This window comes from Rutidosis leptorrhynchoides, chromosome 2 (genome assembly GCF_046630445.1).
Source record: "Rutidosis leptorrhynchoides isolate AG116_Rl617_1_P2 chromosome 2, CSIRO_AGI_Rlap_v1, whole genome shotgun sequence".
NCBI classification, from domain to species: domain Eukaryota; kingdom Viridiplantae; phylum Streptophyta; class Magnoliopsida; order Asterales; family Asteraceae; genus Rutidosis; species Rutidosis leptorrhynchoides.
Genome location: NC_092334.1, coordinates 155,285,213 through 155,302,947, shown reverse-complemented (window position 1 = coordinate 155,302,947; position 17,735 = coordinate 155,285,213). Strand labels below are relative to the sequence as shown.

The 17,735-nt window shown below is 30.4% G+C and overlaps 1 protein-coding gene across 1 annotated transcript; it reads right to left on the bottom strand.

The window, feature by feature from the left end:
* Nucleotides 1-5,039: 5,039 nt before the first annotated feature.
* Nucleotides 5,040-7,655, bottom strand: LOC139891521 (protein LOL1-like). The gene is made up of 6 exons (XM_071874494.1): nt 7,593-7,655; nt 7,249-7,434; nt 6,645-6,758; nt 6,248-6,361; nt 6,051-6,160; nt 5,040-5,448 (listed from the first exon to the last, which is right to left on the bottom strand). The coding sequence occupies exons 2-6, from the start codon at nt 7,307-7,309 to the stop codon at nt 5,410-5,412; spliced, it is 438 nt and encodes a 145-aa protein (XP_071730595.1). The 5' UTR covers nt 7,310-7,434; nt 7,593-7,655; the 3' UTR covers nt 5,040-5,409.
* Between the last annotated feature and the right edge of the window lie 10,080 nt (nt 7,656-17,735).

The window sequence follows — 17,735 nt, the reverse complement described above, 5'->3', positions numbered from 1 at the left end:
CCTTCAATTTTTTTTTTCTTCCTTTTTTAACATGTATTTATAAAATTATTCAGATTAATATATTAAAGAAATGTTTTGTTTGTATTTGTATTATAGCTGTAGATTTGGAGACCTCAAATTATTAGCAGACATATTGTTTCTTTACTACAGTTTTGTGTTATACAACATAATACCTAACATTGAGCTGTATAAATTAGTATTTAGAAACCTAACTGGGTTTGGGTATATAAGGTCATTGTTGCCCACTTCACACTTTTATAAATAAGGGCCAAATCATAATTTTTTAAATACGTAACCAGCTTCACCTAATATTATATGGTATGTATCCAACTTTAAGTTTAAACATTCAGGTTGCGGACTGAATGCATATATCTTTTAATTGGCCAATTCTTAAGTAATCATTTAAAAGAGAAAAAAAATTACAACCTAATTCAAGCAATCCGTCTTGGATGAAGCTACATTATGTATTGATATTAGTGAAAACTAACTTGTCATGAGCCTTACGATGATGTTTGAATCCATGTTTCTTTAGGTGTTGTTTGCTAACATCTGGTCATTTACTTGAGTTTCTTTAAGTAAAATTTCATGTTGATGTATCATCATCATTTTGGCTTGATGGTATCCTTGGTTTCACTTAGGTGGGGCTAGGGTAAGGGGGAGAGTGGACTCAAGTTCGAGTCCCACTCTTTAAAAATACCCGTGGTAGGCTTACTTACCATAAGCCGGGTTGCCCCGTGGGAAGGTTTTACCGACCTATTCAGGATCCAGATCCGACCCGCCTGCCCCTCGGGATGGTTTAAGGTTCGGATCCCTGTAATATGGTTCGGGTTTCCTGCCCGAACGTGTGTGTGTGTGCAAATGATGAGTGTCGTTGAAATAAATGATACGCTGATGCAAGCTTGCCGTTAAAAAAAAAAAAAATTCATGTTGATGTAGGAACTATAACATCTTTATTGGTACCAGCTGGTGGGTCTTGCTACTGTGGATCATATCGGCTGGTCATTTATTATAACATCTTTATTCGTAACTTTATGGTGTGTCAATCTATGTATGAACTATAATTTATCAAAGTTTTACTAATGTGTGTTGTATACAAAAACATATTTTACTAATACAAGTACTGTAACATTACTCTTGACACTTTTCCTATAATAACATTATTTCATATATAAGTTTAAAAACTAATAATATTTACGGAAAAGTCTCCGTGCAACGCACGGGCTCATAAATCTAGTATATATATATATATATATATATATATATATATATATATATATATATATATATATATATATATATATATATATATATATATATATATATATATATATATTAAATAAACAAATTGATTTAGTACTTTTTCAAGAATATTTGTCAATATATTTATTTATTTATTTTTATTTAATTAATAAATACGAATTTTGCATAAAAATAATAAATATTTCGGTATTTTGTATTTTTAATAATAATTATGATTTTAATTATTAAACTATAGTTTTAGTAAGTTTGTAAATATTATTACATTTATATATAATTGGATTTATTATATAGTTAAATATATAATATATTAACTAAATAATAAAAGTGATACAAAGTTTATATACTTAGTTAAATTATGTCAAATTATATAAATTAATAATATATTATTTATTTAAGCGTACGTTGTTGACTAAAAATTACTATTAGGTCAATATTTAATTGTATATAACAACCCTTAATACATATAGTCAGGCAGATAACCCTAGGGTTAATTCAGTAAATTTAGAAGTCGATAAGTGACGGTTGTTATAAACACCACATCACGCCACATCACACCCTCACCATTACAGATGGTTTAGTGTAGGGTTAGGACATTTGAGAAGCTCTGTAACATTACTGTATTCCTTTACAAGATTAATATATGAATTTAGCCTTATAAATTTTGATCATGCATATTATCATTAGCAGGGAACGGTAGTTCTTTAAAGCTATTTGATTTAAGTTTTTATCATGTAGGATTGGCTGAATATATTTCCTTTACGCATTTTATTTTACATGATGTGCATAACCTAACATTTATTCTAAAAAAGGAAAGATAACATGATGATTGATTCAACTTTTCCCCAGATGCTTATCCAACTATCTCATTGGTCATTTTATACTTTATTGGGCAACTCATGCTTTACTTTTGTATTGTGATGACTTTGTTGATGACAATTCACTTTGTTTGATTCAAGTTAGGTTAGGTAAAGCGAAGTGAGTACAATAATAATACTCAATATAAAATATGTTTATTTTTTTTTAAAGGCAAGTTGTTGGCATCACCTAAAGGGGTATTATCATTTATCACCCACGCACGCGTTTTCGGACGAAAACCTGAACCGTATTACAGGATATGAACCTTAAACCATCTCGAGGGGAAGGCGGGGCCGGACCTCGATCTTGAATATGGGTCGGTAAAAACTCCCTAGGTACATCTTAGGATACAAGGATCGAATCTCCGACCTCTACCCTCCTAATAGGTAAGCTACCTATTAGGGTGAACCACTCGGCCACAAATGCGGGTTCTACAAAATACGTTTATTAAGACTAGAAAATTTTCTTGGTTACATATAAAACGTTGATGCATAAATTTTTTTTAGTATTTAATGTTGCAAGTCATGAATATTAAAAGATCAAGAATATTTGCTAATAGATGTCATGATTGGTCTGCTTGAGTCAAGACCTTAGAAGTTTCCACATGCTGGGTCATTCTTAGGAATGTAAAGTATAAAGATTAGGATATGAATATTCTCAATTTCATCTTAGAGGTTTGCAATTGGGTTGCAATGCGTCAATAACCGGGTACGGATCAGTTTAGTCGTGCACCTGATATTACATTAACATTAACATTAACATTAAAGGGGCGTTTGGTTCGTGGGATTTCGTGAGATTTGGAGGGATTTGCATTTCAAATCCCATGAAATCCCATATTTGGTTGGAGGATTTGGTTCGTGGGATTTGCATTTCAAATTCTTTGAAATCCCATAGATGAAGGATTTGAAAATGCTTTGTATGCATGAGGGATTTGAAATCCCATGTTCTATGATTTTACGTTTACGATTTACGCTTCACGTTCACGTTTCGAGTTCGCGTTTCGGGTTCGTGTTTCGGGTTCGCTTTTCGGGTTCGCGTTTTGGGTTCGCTTTTCGGGTTCCCGTTTTGGGTTCGCGTTTTGGGTTCGAGTTTCGGGTTCGCGTTTCAGGTTACATTTTGGGTTCGAGTTTCGGGTTTGAGTTTCGGGTTCACATTTCGGATACGTGATTCGGGCTCGCGTTTCAGGTTCGCGTTTCGGGTTAGCGTTTCGGGTTCGCATTTAGGGTTCGAGTTTCGGGTTCGAGTTTCGGGTTCACGTTTCGGGTTCACATTTCGGATACGTGATTCGGGCTCGCGTTTCAGGTTTTCATTTCGGGTTCGCGTTTAGGTTAGCGTTTCGGGTTCGCGTTTCGTTGTCCATTTCGAGTTCGCATTTTCGATTTCGGGTTCGCATTTCGATTTCGGGTTCGCATTTCGGTTTCGGGTTCGCGTATCACGGTCGTATTCTCGTTTTGGATTAACGTTTCGATTTCGGGTTTTTGATTTACGATTGCGTTCCCGTTTCGGGTTCGCATTACAAATTATGAGATTTGAAAACCTCGAACCAAACAGAAGATTGGATTTCGAATCCCAGGATTTCAAATCCTGTGGGATTTCAAATCCTAGGAATTGAAATCCTTGAACCAAACGCCCCCTAACATTAACATTAATTAACATTAACATTAACATTAACATTAACATTAACATTAACATAGTATCTATTGGACAAAATTTGTTTATATGTAATGAATACTACTATTTACATTTTCGCTTTTCACAAAACTAACCCCCTAACAAAATTTGTCTTATATGTAATGAATACTACTATTTACATTTCGCTTTTCACAAAACTAACCCCTTAACTTTCATTAAAATACAAATCAAACCCCCCACTTTATACCTATACATAATATCTATTAGACAAAATTTGTCTTATACGTAATGAATAATACTATTTACATTTTCGTTTTTTCACAAAACTAACCCCCTAACTTTCATTAAAATACAAATCAAACCCCCCACTTTATACCTATATTCTAAATTCTAAATTATTATTCATCCCATTACTAAAATCAAAAATACTGAATAATAACACCCACCACGCTTTACCGACTTGTACGCTGCGCTCAAACAGTTGGACCCACAGGGGCCACTACTGTGCTACAGTATTTTTTTTTGTCTCCAACGATAAAAGAAGCAACTTTCGTAAAAGAATCAACCCTTCAATGTTACCAAAAGATGTCGAAAAAAATTTCTTTGTTACAAAAAATCAACTAACTTTTTTTCCTTTTTTTTTCTTTTCTTCCTCAACGATAAAAGATGCAACTTTCATAAAAGGAACAACCCTTCAATGCTACCAAAAGATGTCGAAAAACATTCTTTTTTTATAAAATAGATCAACTAACTTTAAAAAAAAAAAAACCCCGAATGCTAAAAGAAGCAACTTTCACAAAAGGAATAACCCTTGAATGTTAGATATCGAAAAAAATTCTTTTTATAAAATAGATCAAAACTTTTTTTTTTTAACTCGCATTCAAAACGGAGCTCCCGGTGCGAAGCGAGGACTCCACAACTAGTTCTGAACCATTAGTAGGTTTAAAATGTGATACTAGGCATGTGGGTCAAAGAATTTGTACACGGATATTGCTCCATTATGTTCAAATGAGTTTGTTAGCACTTTTAAAGCGTTTTCAATTTCTTGTTACAACTGATATCAAATATCAGTGTCTCACCATTGTACGTAATAGGAGCAAACAAAAGTATCAAGGTGATATATCTTTGGTGTTGTATATACTCCGAGAAAAAATGTTTGCCAAAGTTGAAAAGTAAGACAATTGTGTTAAATGCTAAGTATATTTTTGGTTAAGACGATACTAAGTATATTTTTGGTGATATATCTCTAGAATGTCAAAAAATGTTGTGAAACTTTACAAGAATAAATTGAAGAAAAAAGAACCTTGCTTTCTGTCTCTGTTTAATGGAATTGACCATCCATAACAGAAAATGGACCACCATTACATTCCAAGTTGCTCAATAACAAAGACCTTTATATGTTTTTCCCACGGTTTTTTAGTTCTTATTTTACAGTAGTTGTTTCTTCACCATTTAAAAGAACTTTTTTATTTAAGCCATCAATACAAGATAACCCCAAAACAACTTCCCATTATACATTAGGGTTATATACAGAATCATTACTTTTTATTTATAGAAAATGTAAGCAATAGTGCTGACAACAGTAGTAATGTTAATAACCTCTCACTGTAGAAACTTTATAACTCTTTAGATGTCGGCAAGTTAAAATGTCGGTATCAAGTTTTAGGTAACCAGCTTCGGTTCTATATTACTTGTCGAAGCCTGCAGTCATTCATGAACAATAGACTATCAAAATGGTTGACCAGGAGCTTAAAATGTGGTGCAACAACAAAACCCATGTTACCATTCACCATTACAAATAGAATTAAGGGCTAAAACTATAAATACGTCTTATACTTTTACTTTTATTCAAATCTAGGTTATTTACTCAAAAAACTACCAATACATACTTTCAAAAAGTGTGCTAATGTAAACAAATGGTGACCGGTTGACTGTTGAACTGGTAAAATTGATTATCTAGCATTTTTTTTTTTTTTTTTTTTTTTTTTAATTTCAGATGGCTACAAATAAGTCATATACTTTTAGTTTTATTCCGATGTAGGCTTTATAGAAAAATGATTTGTTCCAATGTATCGCTAACCTCATTCTCCACAGAGATGCTACGTCAGCTCATTTTTTATCCTATTAATAAGTTCAGTGCGTTCATATTAATACACTTTTTGAAAATATGTGACCTACACTGGTATTTTTTTTAAGTATATAGCCTAAATTAGAAAAAAATGAAAGTATAAGGCATATTTATAGCTTTTACCCTAGTTTTAAATGCAGATATATGAAAAATAAAACTCATGTTTAGTACTAACCCCAACAGATGTAATGAACTGGCAAACTGCACATTTAACGGATTGTGCACCATAAGGGTACATCAGTTGCATTCTACAATTTCCACAGTTGACTTGTGCTACTTGATTTCCTACAACAAGGTTAACAATTATATATGGCGCGTTTTATACATTTAGCTTCGAATCATAAAATGTTTTAGAAGTGTAGGAAACTGTACCTTCTAAGGCCAAATTGATGGTATGACAACACGAACATTGTACACTTGCGGCCCCACGAATGTACATGAGTAACGTGTGACAACTTCCACACACCAATTGTGCCATTTCGGTACCTAAAAAACATCTATCAATAGATTTGACCAGAATGTTGGGCTTTACCAAATACATAATTTGATTGTAGTCCATTATATTGATTTAATAGTGACACACATCTGAATTTTCAAATCATAACCATTTTCTATCTGCTTCAAATCATAAGTGTTAGGTGACATAATTATATGATGTTGCCTGTGTAGGTAAATAGCTATACAGTATTCAACGAAGAATAATGAACTTCAATTTGTAAAATAAAATATAAAATAAAAAATAAAAAAAAATCGAAGACTATACAAATACCAGGAGGAGGAACAAGAGTGATGGAATTGCAAACAGCACAACAAACTGAGGTTGCACCGATCGGATACAGAAGAAGGTTTCGACATCCTGAACACACCAGTTGGCTTTCGGAACCTATAATGAAAAAACAGAGTGCTTTGTTTACTACCTCTGACTTTTCAAAAGTCAAACCTCGTTTGTTTTCAGGTTCAAAATTGTCAGGAGTCTTTTAGATTATATAAAAAAACAAAACCATAGTTGCAATTCATCATAAGAAATTTCATGACTATAAATATTATCAGCTATATAACTATAAACATCAATGTAATATATAGAATTCTAAAAATTATGAGTTTGACTTCGCCTATTCAATCTATCTGATTACATATAAAACCATCTGGGAATGTTTTAAGACATCAGATTATTCTTGTAAGCTAGTTTACTGATCATCTGTATAAATCAAGACAACAGTTTCATCGCGTAATCTGAATTACAACTTTTTCTTATTTCAATATTTTCTAGAAGATAAGAAATAAATTAAAAAATATATTATTATTATTATTATTATTATTATTATTATTATTATTATAGATTATAGATAGATATAAAATTAAAGCTAATGTACCAGTTGCAGGGGGTGTAAATGGTATTGGAGGAGTTGGATATGGAGCTAGTGGAACTGGCATTGTGAATCTAAGCAATAACAGTCAAATCTTTTCCACTTCAATTCCTGAAAAACTTCTAAAAAAGTCAATGATTACCACTTTTAACGCTTTGACTACAACCTTTTCCCTTCAACTCTCATTAGCCCCTGTGAAAATCAAGAAAAAGAGGATGAAAAACAGTCACTTTATAAGCATAATTAGAGGGTTTGTATGTATATAATAATTAGCTTATTATATATGCTATATACGGAGTATATGAAGTGTGAGTGAGTTCAATTATTATTGGAGTGGGGGAAGCATATACCTTTGCTAGTTTTTGCAGATGATAGAGAGGTGAAGGGTGGTGGAATGTTGGGGTGATGTTGAGTTATAAAACAAATTTGGATTTTTTATTATAACAAACAAAAAAAAAGGGGGGCATCACCAACTTGACTCTCCCACGTGTCGCACGCAAATAGGTGTATTAATGTACCGAGCCGAATTGAACAGTAAGAATTTGAGTTCGACTAGTTTGAATACTACTTACTTCAAACGAGGCTCATACTCGATATTGAATTTCATAATTTGTTCGAGTTCAAACTAATTAAAATATATGTCTTATGTTCGAACGGGAATTTGCTGTTTGTTTTACTTTATACCAACTATTTCAAATTTGAGTAATTTGCTTACGAACTCAAATTTGATATGCATGTATTTGACCTAAGGATTCTACTAGTAAAATCAAATCACTATAATTTGTTACTTTAAAGTTGCTTATGCGAATTACTTAATCTAATTTGAATACACAAAATACAATAGAAACTCGATAAATTAATATTCGATTATTTAATAAACTCTCTAAGATAATATTTTTTGCTGGTTCCGACTTGAGGATAGAGTGCTAAATTAATAATTCGTTAAAATTATAAAATAATACAATTTTGATAATTTTTTTAGACCCCATATAAAATATAAATTAATAATTCCTTATACAGTATATAGCATATTACAAGAATGATTTATGAAGGTTTCTTGAAAAATAACTCAATTATCTTTTATTTTTTGTTGAAATAAATTTTCCCTTGAATCTCGTCTCTAATTTTCCTTAGTGAAATGTCCCGTTCATATTGATTATAAACGTTCCATATTAATTGATTTCGTCGCGAGGTTTTGACCTCTATATGAGGCGTTTTTCAAAGACTGCATTCATTTTTAAAACAACCATAACCTTTATTTTATCTATAAAGGTTTAAAAAGCATTACGTAGATTATCAAATAATGATAATCTAAAATATACCGTTTACACACGACCATTACATAATGGTTTACAATAAGAATATATTACATCAAAAATAAGTTTCTTGAATGCAGTTTTTACATAATATCATACAAGCATGGACTCCAAATCTCGTCCTTATTTTAGTATGCAACAGCGGAAGCTCTTAATAATCACATGAGAATAAACATGCTTAAAACGTCAACAAAAATGTTGGTGAGTTATAGGTTTAACCTATATATTATCAAATCATAATAATAGACCACAAGATTTCATTTTTTTTAACACATCTCATATCAGGCATTTCGCAAACTGCATAGAGATAAAAATCATTCATATGTTGAACACCTGGTAACCGACCTTAACAAGATGCATATAGAATATCCCCTATCATTCCGGGACTCTCATCGGATATGATAAATCGAAGTACTAAAGCATCCGTAACTCGAATGAGGCTTGTTGGGCCAAATAGATCTATCTTTAGGATTCGCGTCAATTATGGGTCATTTCCCTAATTCTTATGCTACCAAGCTAAAAAGTGGCATATTCAGTTCGATAATCCAAAATAGAAAGTAGTTTTGATTACTTGTGTCTATTTTGTAAAACATTTATAAACTTCATGTATTCTCATCCCAAAATAATAGATTTTAAAAGTGGGACTATAACTCACTTTCACAGATTTTTACTTCGTCGGGAAGTAAGACTTGGGTCGATTCACGAACCTATAACAAATATGTACATATATATATATCAAAGTATGTTCAAAATATAATTATAACATTTTTAATACATTTTGATGTTTTAAGTTTATTAAGTCAGCTGTCCTCGTTAGTAACCTACAACTAGTTGTCCAAAGTTAGATGTACAGAAATAAATTGATATATATTATCTTGAATCAATCCACGACCCAGTGTTTACACGTCTCAGGCTAGATCACAACTCAAAGTATATATATTTTTGGAATCAACCTCAACCCTGTATAGCTAACTCCAACATTACTGCATATAGAGTGTCTATGGTTGTTCCAAATAATATATATACATGGGTCGATATGATATGTCAAAACATTTGCATACGTGTCTATGGTATCCCAAGATTACATAATATATTAGAATACATGTAATACAATATGAGTTAGCTAGGATATGATTAATATAGATTTGTTACCAATTTTCACGTAGCTACAACAAGAAAAATTATCCAATCTTGTTTTACCCATAACTTCTTCGTTTTAAATCCGTTTTGAGTGAATCAAATTGCTATGGTTTCATATTGAACTCTATTTTATGAATCTAAACAGAAAAAGTATAGGTTTATAGTCGGAAATATAAGTTACAAGTCATTTTTGTAAGAGGTAGTCATTTCAGTCGAAAGAACGACGTCTAGATGACCATTTTGAAAAACATACTTCCACTTTGAATTTAACCAAGATTTTTGGATATAGTTTCATGTTCATAAGAAAAATTATTTTCTCAGAAGAAAAACTTTTAAATCAAAGTTTATCATAATTTTTAATTAACTAACCCAAAACAGCCCGTGGTGTTACTACGACGGCGTATATCCGATTTTACGGTGTTTTTCGTGTTTTCCGGTTTTAAATCATTAAGTTAGCATATCATATAGATATAGAACATGTGTTTAGTTGATTTTAAAAGTCAAGTTAGAAGGATTAACTTTTGTTTGCGAACAAGTTTAGAATTAACTAAACTATGTTCTAGTGATTTCAAGTTTAAACCTTCGAATAAGGTAGTTTTATATATATGAATCGAATGATGTTATGAACATCATTACTACCTCAAGTTTAGTAGGTAAACCTACTAGAAGTGACAAGAAATGATCTAGCTTCAAAGGATCTTGGATGGCTTGAAAGTTTTTGAAGTAGAATCATGACACGAAAACAAGTTCAAGTAAGATTATCACTCGAATTAAAATAGTTATAGTTATAGGAATTGAATCAAAGTTTGTATATGAGTATTACCTTGATTTTGAATGATATCTTACTGTAAACAACAAGGATTTCTTGAGGTTGGATGATCACTTTACAAGATTGGAAGTGAGCTAGTAAACTTGGAAGTATTCTTGATTTTATGAAACTAGAACTTGTAGAATTTATGAAGAACACTTAGAACTTGAAGATAGAACTTGAGAGAGATCAATTAGATGAAGAAAATTGAAGAATGAAAGTGTTTGTAGGTGTTTTTGGTCGTTGGTATATGGATTAGATATAAAGGATGTGTAATTTTGTTTACATGTAAATAAGTCATGAATGATTAATAATATTTTTGTAATTTTATGAGATATTTCATGCTAGTTGCCAAATGATGGTTTCCACATGTGTTAGGTGTGACAACCCGGAAATTTCCAACCAAATTTAAACTTTAATCTTTATATGTTTCCGACACAATAAGCAATATTTGTTAAGTTAAATTTCAAGAATTTTAAACTATGTTCATACATTCATTCAACTTCGATCAAGTTCCAACGATTCACGAACCATTAAACGAATATGATTATATATGTATATGTGTATATATATTATAACTTGAAACGTAAATGAAATATTATATTAAATACTTTATATGATTGTATCTGTTTCAAAATGTTTATCAATGGAATTAGAAGATAAGATCAACTGATTGAATTATCAGATATATTAAATTATGATTACAAGTCTCTGTTGAAAGGCCCACGTTGATTTGAGAAATCTTTCCATTTTAACAATATTCGGAAAATGGTAAAGTAATTTATAAATAAGAACAAATTGTCAATCATTGAGAACTAGACAAAGGATAGTGGAAGATTGAATCTCATAAAGACTCGATTGATCTATTTAGTTTCAAACGTACAAAAACGTTTTCAGTTTAAAAAGAACTTTATTATTAAAACGTATATAACTTTTATAAATATCTAGAACCACTTTTGACAACTCATTACTTAACTAGTATGATAAAGATAACGATATTTATATTTTATTTTATTAAATATATATAACGATTTAAATTAATATTATATATATTTATACGCGTATAATACGTACATAGTTTTATACTTTTACTATACTTAAACTTTACCTTTACTTTATTTTTACTTTACTTTAACTTTAATAATTCACTTTAATAATTCATACTTTAATAATTTATACTTTAATAATTCACTTTAATAATTCATACTTTAATAATTCACTTTAATAATTCATACTTTAATAATTCACTTTAATAATTCATACTTTAATAATTCATTTTAATAATTCAAAAATCTATTATAAATAGAATTCAATAGGTTTCATTATTTCATAGAAACTTGAAAATATTTTTCTCTAAACTCTCTCAATCGATTTACATATATATATTTACTCCGTATTATTTCAAGATATTATTAGTATACATAAAATATTACGACGGAGTGTTGTCTGAGTGATTTCGAAATTGTTTTTCGAGTAGGATAGGATTAAGGAAATTATGGGTTATAGCTATAGAGGTGATTGAGTATGGTTCATGGGTATGCTCGTGAGGTCAATATAGTGTTTATCATTTCCGTTGCGTCTACGTACCTTTCCTGCAATATTGAATCTCAATATTGATACGTGAGTACTCATAATTTAACTTTTACATACTAATAGTGTATCCTTGACTAGTGCTCGAGTATTTAGGATTATGCATGCTTGTACTTTTGATATTGCCCTTAGACAGGTTAGGTTGAATCTTGAATTAGTTACACTTGCGGTTGAGATAAGGTATAAGATATGCATGTCCTTGGAAAGCTAGCGAAAAATTAAGAACTTTTCTTTTAGATATCGAATGGTTTCGATGAACGGATTAGAAGTTATAATCAATTGAATTTTCGATATTTTTATTAAAAATGATTATTATTATCGTCATTTTTATCGTCGTTCTAGTTTTATCTTATTATTATCATTATTATTATCTTTATCAATAAAAGGGATTTATCATTAAAAATTGTTTTCTTTATTACTATCGTTATTATCGTTAAAGTTATAATTAGTATTATTATTATTATTATCCCATTATCATTATCATTATTATTATTATTATTATTATTAGTATTATTATTATTATTATTATTATTATCATTATTAATATATATATATATATATATATCATTATTTAAAAATGGTTATTGTTATTGTTATTATTATTATTACTATATTATCATTAAGATAATTATTAGTATTATCGTTAATAATATTATAGTAACTATCATTATTAATATTAGTGCAATTAAAACAAATAATTGTAACACCTAAATATTTTGATTACTATTATTATCATTATTATGAACACGATATAAAAGACGATTAAAAGCTGTTAAACGAAACGATTAGGAAATAATGAGTAAGAGTATCATGATGAAATTAAAATATTATAAGATATTAATTTAGATAAAATTATCGTTCTTATTATTTTTATCATTACTATTATTATTAAAAGTATCGTTAGTATTAAAACTATCATTTTAACAAAAATTATCATTTTAATAGAAATGTCATTGTTACTATAAAATATCATTATTATTATTATTTTAAATAGAATTATTATTTTAAAGATAATATTAAAAATTATCGTAAATATTAAAGTTATCATAATTAGAATTATCGTTTTATCATAATGTCATCTTAGTAATTATAAATATTGATATTTTTATAATAATAATTATTATTACAAAATAATACAACTTTTACTTACTATCATTATAGATATTATTTTATCAAATAAATATGTGATACAAACATATTTTACTACGTGTAATAACTTACTTTAATAATACCTATCATATTATCTTTATGATATTAAATGAACCCTATAAATTTTATTACTTAATATATATAAAAGTATATTTGATTATATAAATTTAATATAAAATTTTATTTATTAATAAATAAATTATATTATTTACTCTAATAAATCTTTTTAAAATATTTAAAAATATAAAACGACGATATTTAAACTATATATTAATCATGTATAGATTTTTAGAAATTATTTTGAGTCAAATTTACTTTTGTTGACTTTTGCATATTAGTCTCGAGCATTAGGATTGTGGTACACTATGACTTGACCTAATTTGTTAGACAAATATTGACCAACATATAAATATATATAATTAATTTAGGTTCGTGAATCCGAGGCCAACCTTGCACTTGTTCAATGACGTTATATGTATTTTTACTACGAAATACAGTATGGTGAGTTTCATTTGCCTTTTTACCTTTTATATTTTTGGGCTGGGAATACATGCGCAACTTTTATAAATGTTTTACGAAATAGACACAAGTACGTGAAACTACATTCTATGGTTGAATTATCGAAATCGAATATGCCCCCTTTTATTAAGTCTGGTAATCTAAGAATTAGGGAACAGACACCCTAATTGACGCGAATCCTAAAGATAGATCTATTGGGCCTAACAAACCCCATCCAAAGTACCGGATGCTTTAGTACTTCGAAATTTATATCATGTCCGAAGGAGGATCCCGGAATGATAGGGGATATTCTTATATGTATCTAGTTAATGTCGGTTACCAGGTGTTCACCATATGAATGATTATTTTTGTCTCTATGCATGGGACGTATATTTATGAGAACTGAAAATGAAATTCTTGTGGTCTATTAAAATGATGGAAATAAATGATTATGATAAACTAATGAACTCACCAACCTTTTGGTTGACACTTTAAAGCATGTTTATTCTCAGGTGTTAAAGAAATCTTCCGCTGTGCATTTGCTCATTTTAAAGATATTACTTGGAGTCTTTCATAGCATATTTTGAAGAACGTTGCATTCGAGTCATTGAGTTCATCAAAGATTATTATTAAATCAATTTATAGTTGGATAGTGGATATTATGAAATGGTATGCATGCCTGTCAATTTTTGATGTAAAGAAAATTTGTCTTTTAAAAACGAATGCAATGTTTGTAAAATGTATCATATAGAGGTCAAATACCTCGCAATGTAATCAACTATTGTGAATCGTTTATAATGTATATGAACGGGTCCTTTTAGTTGGTATCAGAGTGGTGGTCTTAGCGAACCAGGTCTGCATTAGTGTGTCTAACTGATAAGTCGATAGGATGCATTAGTGAGTCTGGACTTCGACCGTATCTGCATGTCAAAAGTTTTGCTTATCATTTTGTGTCGAAAATTAACTACTTATCATCCTCAGAAAATTACCTGCTTATCATTTTTAGTCTAAGACACGTCTTGCTGTATTGATTGCATGAATAGTGTATAGACAAAAATTCATATCTTAGCATATCTGCTAAATCATATCTTATCGTATCTGTTACTTTAAACTTTGCCTGACATATCCCGCAAAGTCCTCCGTAATCTACGAAATCTTTTGATCTATATATATATATATATATATATATATATATATATATATATATATATATATATACTATGTAATTAGAATACCATCCGTTAGCCAAAATCATTTCATATCGAAAAAAAAATCCTTTATCCAATCGTACGAAATGGAATTCGTCATCAGTTCAAGTCACTCAGATTCCGAAATGGAATCCCATTCAAGCTCTGAAAGTAGTGTGACCGGAATAGATCAACCAATCAGTCATCACCTATTCTGGATGAATTGGGGATGGGTTCGTAGCCTCCTCAATCATTGGAGACAAGAAGAAGGTGATCTCTTCCATCCACCACATTGCCCTCTTGATGAAGAACCTGAAGCACTTACCGGCGAACCTGTCCGAAACACCATTTTCTCGCTCATTTCCAGAGTATCTCGTCACGATTATATATTACATCAAATTTTAGATTTTATTTATCCGCTCGTCCGAACCGACAATCACCCCGGTGTAATAGAAGAAGTCAACGAGCTTCGCGCTCGGGTAGTGGCTTTGGAGAATATGGTGCAGAGATTACAAACACCAGCAGCAGCATCAGCAGCATAACCAGTACCACCATCATCAACACCAACAGTACCATTACCACCTCCAACCACAACCGCGTCGTAAACCTCAACTTCACAATCTGTCCCACGAGCATCAACGTCATACGCACCATAGATACCAAGGAGTACCAACAACAATAACTGACGAAGTATTAATTCATAACTTCATTGGAGAAACATTCCGCGGCGATTATGTAATCTCTAAAGTCTTAGAGATTATCTAATCTAGCCCTAACCATAAATCAGTTAAGCGAACCAAAATGATGGAAGGAAGAGTAGAAACCCTGACAAAAATGGTGTGTGATTAACAAGCTAAACTTGCTTTACCAACAACATCAATAGTACCATCAGTGTTACCAGCATCGTCAGTACAGTCAACATCCGAATCAACAACACCGATAACATCACAAACTCCGTCAGTTCAAGAATCACTGTGGACATCATTACGAATCAATAACGTTTATATTGTATCAACGAGTTATGAAGAATTAACTCATTTCCTCTGAAGAAATTATATGTATGTATATATATATATATATATATATATATATATATATATATATATATATATATATATATATATATATATATATATATATATATATATATATATATATATATATATTGAAATAAATCTTTCAGTGCTAAGCTATTGTGTGTGAATCTTAACTACTCGGTTAATTCATATTACAAATATGCAATAATGTACGTCCTTCGGCCGCAACTTAACCAGCGTTAACTACAATCTCTGTCGCAATTCAACAAATTCCAATTCATAATAAATCAAGTATATATTTGATTTTACACTTTCATCATCAATGTACCCGAAACTTTTCAGATAACATCATTCGTACTTTGCGAAATTCACAAGAATTCCACGAACAGAACACCATACATCAACAAATAACGAAGTATTGATTCATAATTTTAATATCATTAAAGAAATACTGCGTAAAAGTTATGTACTTTTTAAAGCCTTTAGGGATTATTCAATTCTAGTTTCAACCGTAAATTAAATGAGTTTAATTTAACATTAACTCATTAAATCTATGTTACATCTGAAGAAAATATACATATATATATTTTCATAAAGACTGTAATAAAATTCTTTTGTACAAAATATTAATTGTGAATTTTTTTTTTAACGGGTAGGTAATACCCGAGAGATATATAAATTCACAATTAATATGTTACATTCTTCGAATCTGATTCAGCAAATCATCCATTATACTCCCTACTTTCACAACAATATACATTCTTTTATAGAAATCAAAACAACCATACTCATTCAAAATTTAATTACATATTCTGATTTTGAAATCTCAAAATTTAACTTGAGATATGACCAAAATCATCACTCTTAGATCCTTACATCTTTTACAAGCTATATTTTGACTTCAAAACTGTGTTAGAACATCAAATGTATGTTAACGATTACAATCTGTGTTCAAACCCTTCGAAAATTTCTGAAGACACTTCGAATGATGAGCAATCGAGATGATGATCCAACCACATGTTACCCACAGTTATGTACCCGAAAAACTCTTGAAACCAAAGTAAAAGTTTAAACAACGTATCCGCGTCAGATTCTTTGGCATTTATTAGCAAAAATAACTTTGCGACTCCTATTCAAAGTAGCCAGTTTTGTCACAGCTCCAGCAAGTCAACTTCGAATTTTCAGTCAGACTAACCTTATTATAACCTTGAGATATACACCATCGTTACCAGGGAACCTTTTACATTCCACCATATTATTAGCAGATGTACCAACAACTTCATTACCCTTTGACTTTAGCCTCTCCAAAAAGTCATCATAATTATTCATTGAAACCCCATCATTTACTCATTCGCATCTTGTAATGAGAATTGCCATACGAATCATTGGGAATTAGCAATCAGTATTTTGAAATCTTGCAGCATGTCTGCGCCAACAGTTATATGTGTATATATAACGTCTATCTTCTGGACTTAATTTGAATGTGAAGTTTCTGAAAAACACTCCGAACTACGAATTGGTTCTCCGAAAATGGAAAAAATGCTGATGAAGCAGCAAAAACTATAAACGACTTTAAATGGTAAAAGCTGGATGATAATGATGAAGTGTGCTGGCAAAGCGCAGAAAAAGAGAAGTTTTGGAACTGGAAAACGGATTGAGCAAAGTAGGAAGGAGGCTGTGGACAAATTACAAAGACTGAACCTTGACTTTAAAGGATCCAAATGATTCAGTACCTGCTGAAGTCATTAACGAATACCTTGCTCCTGAC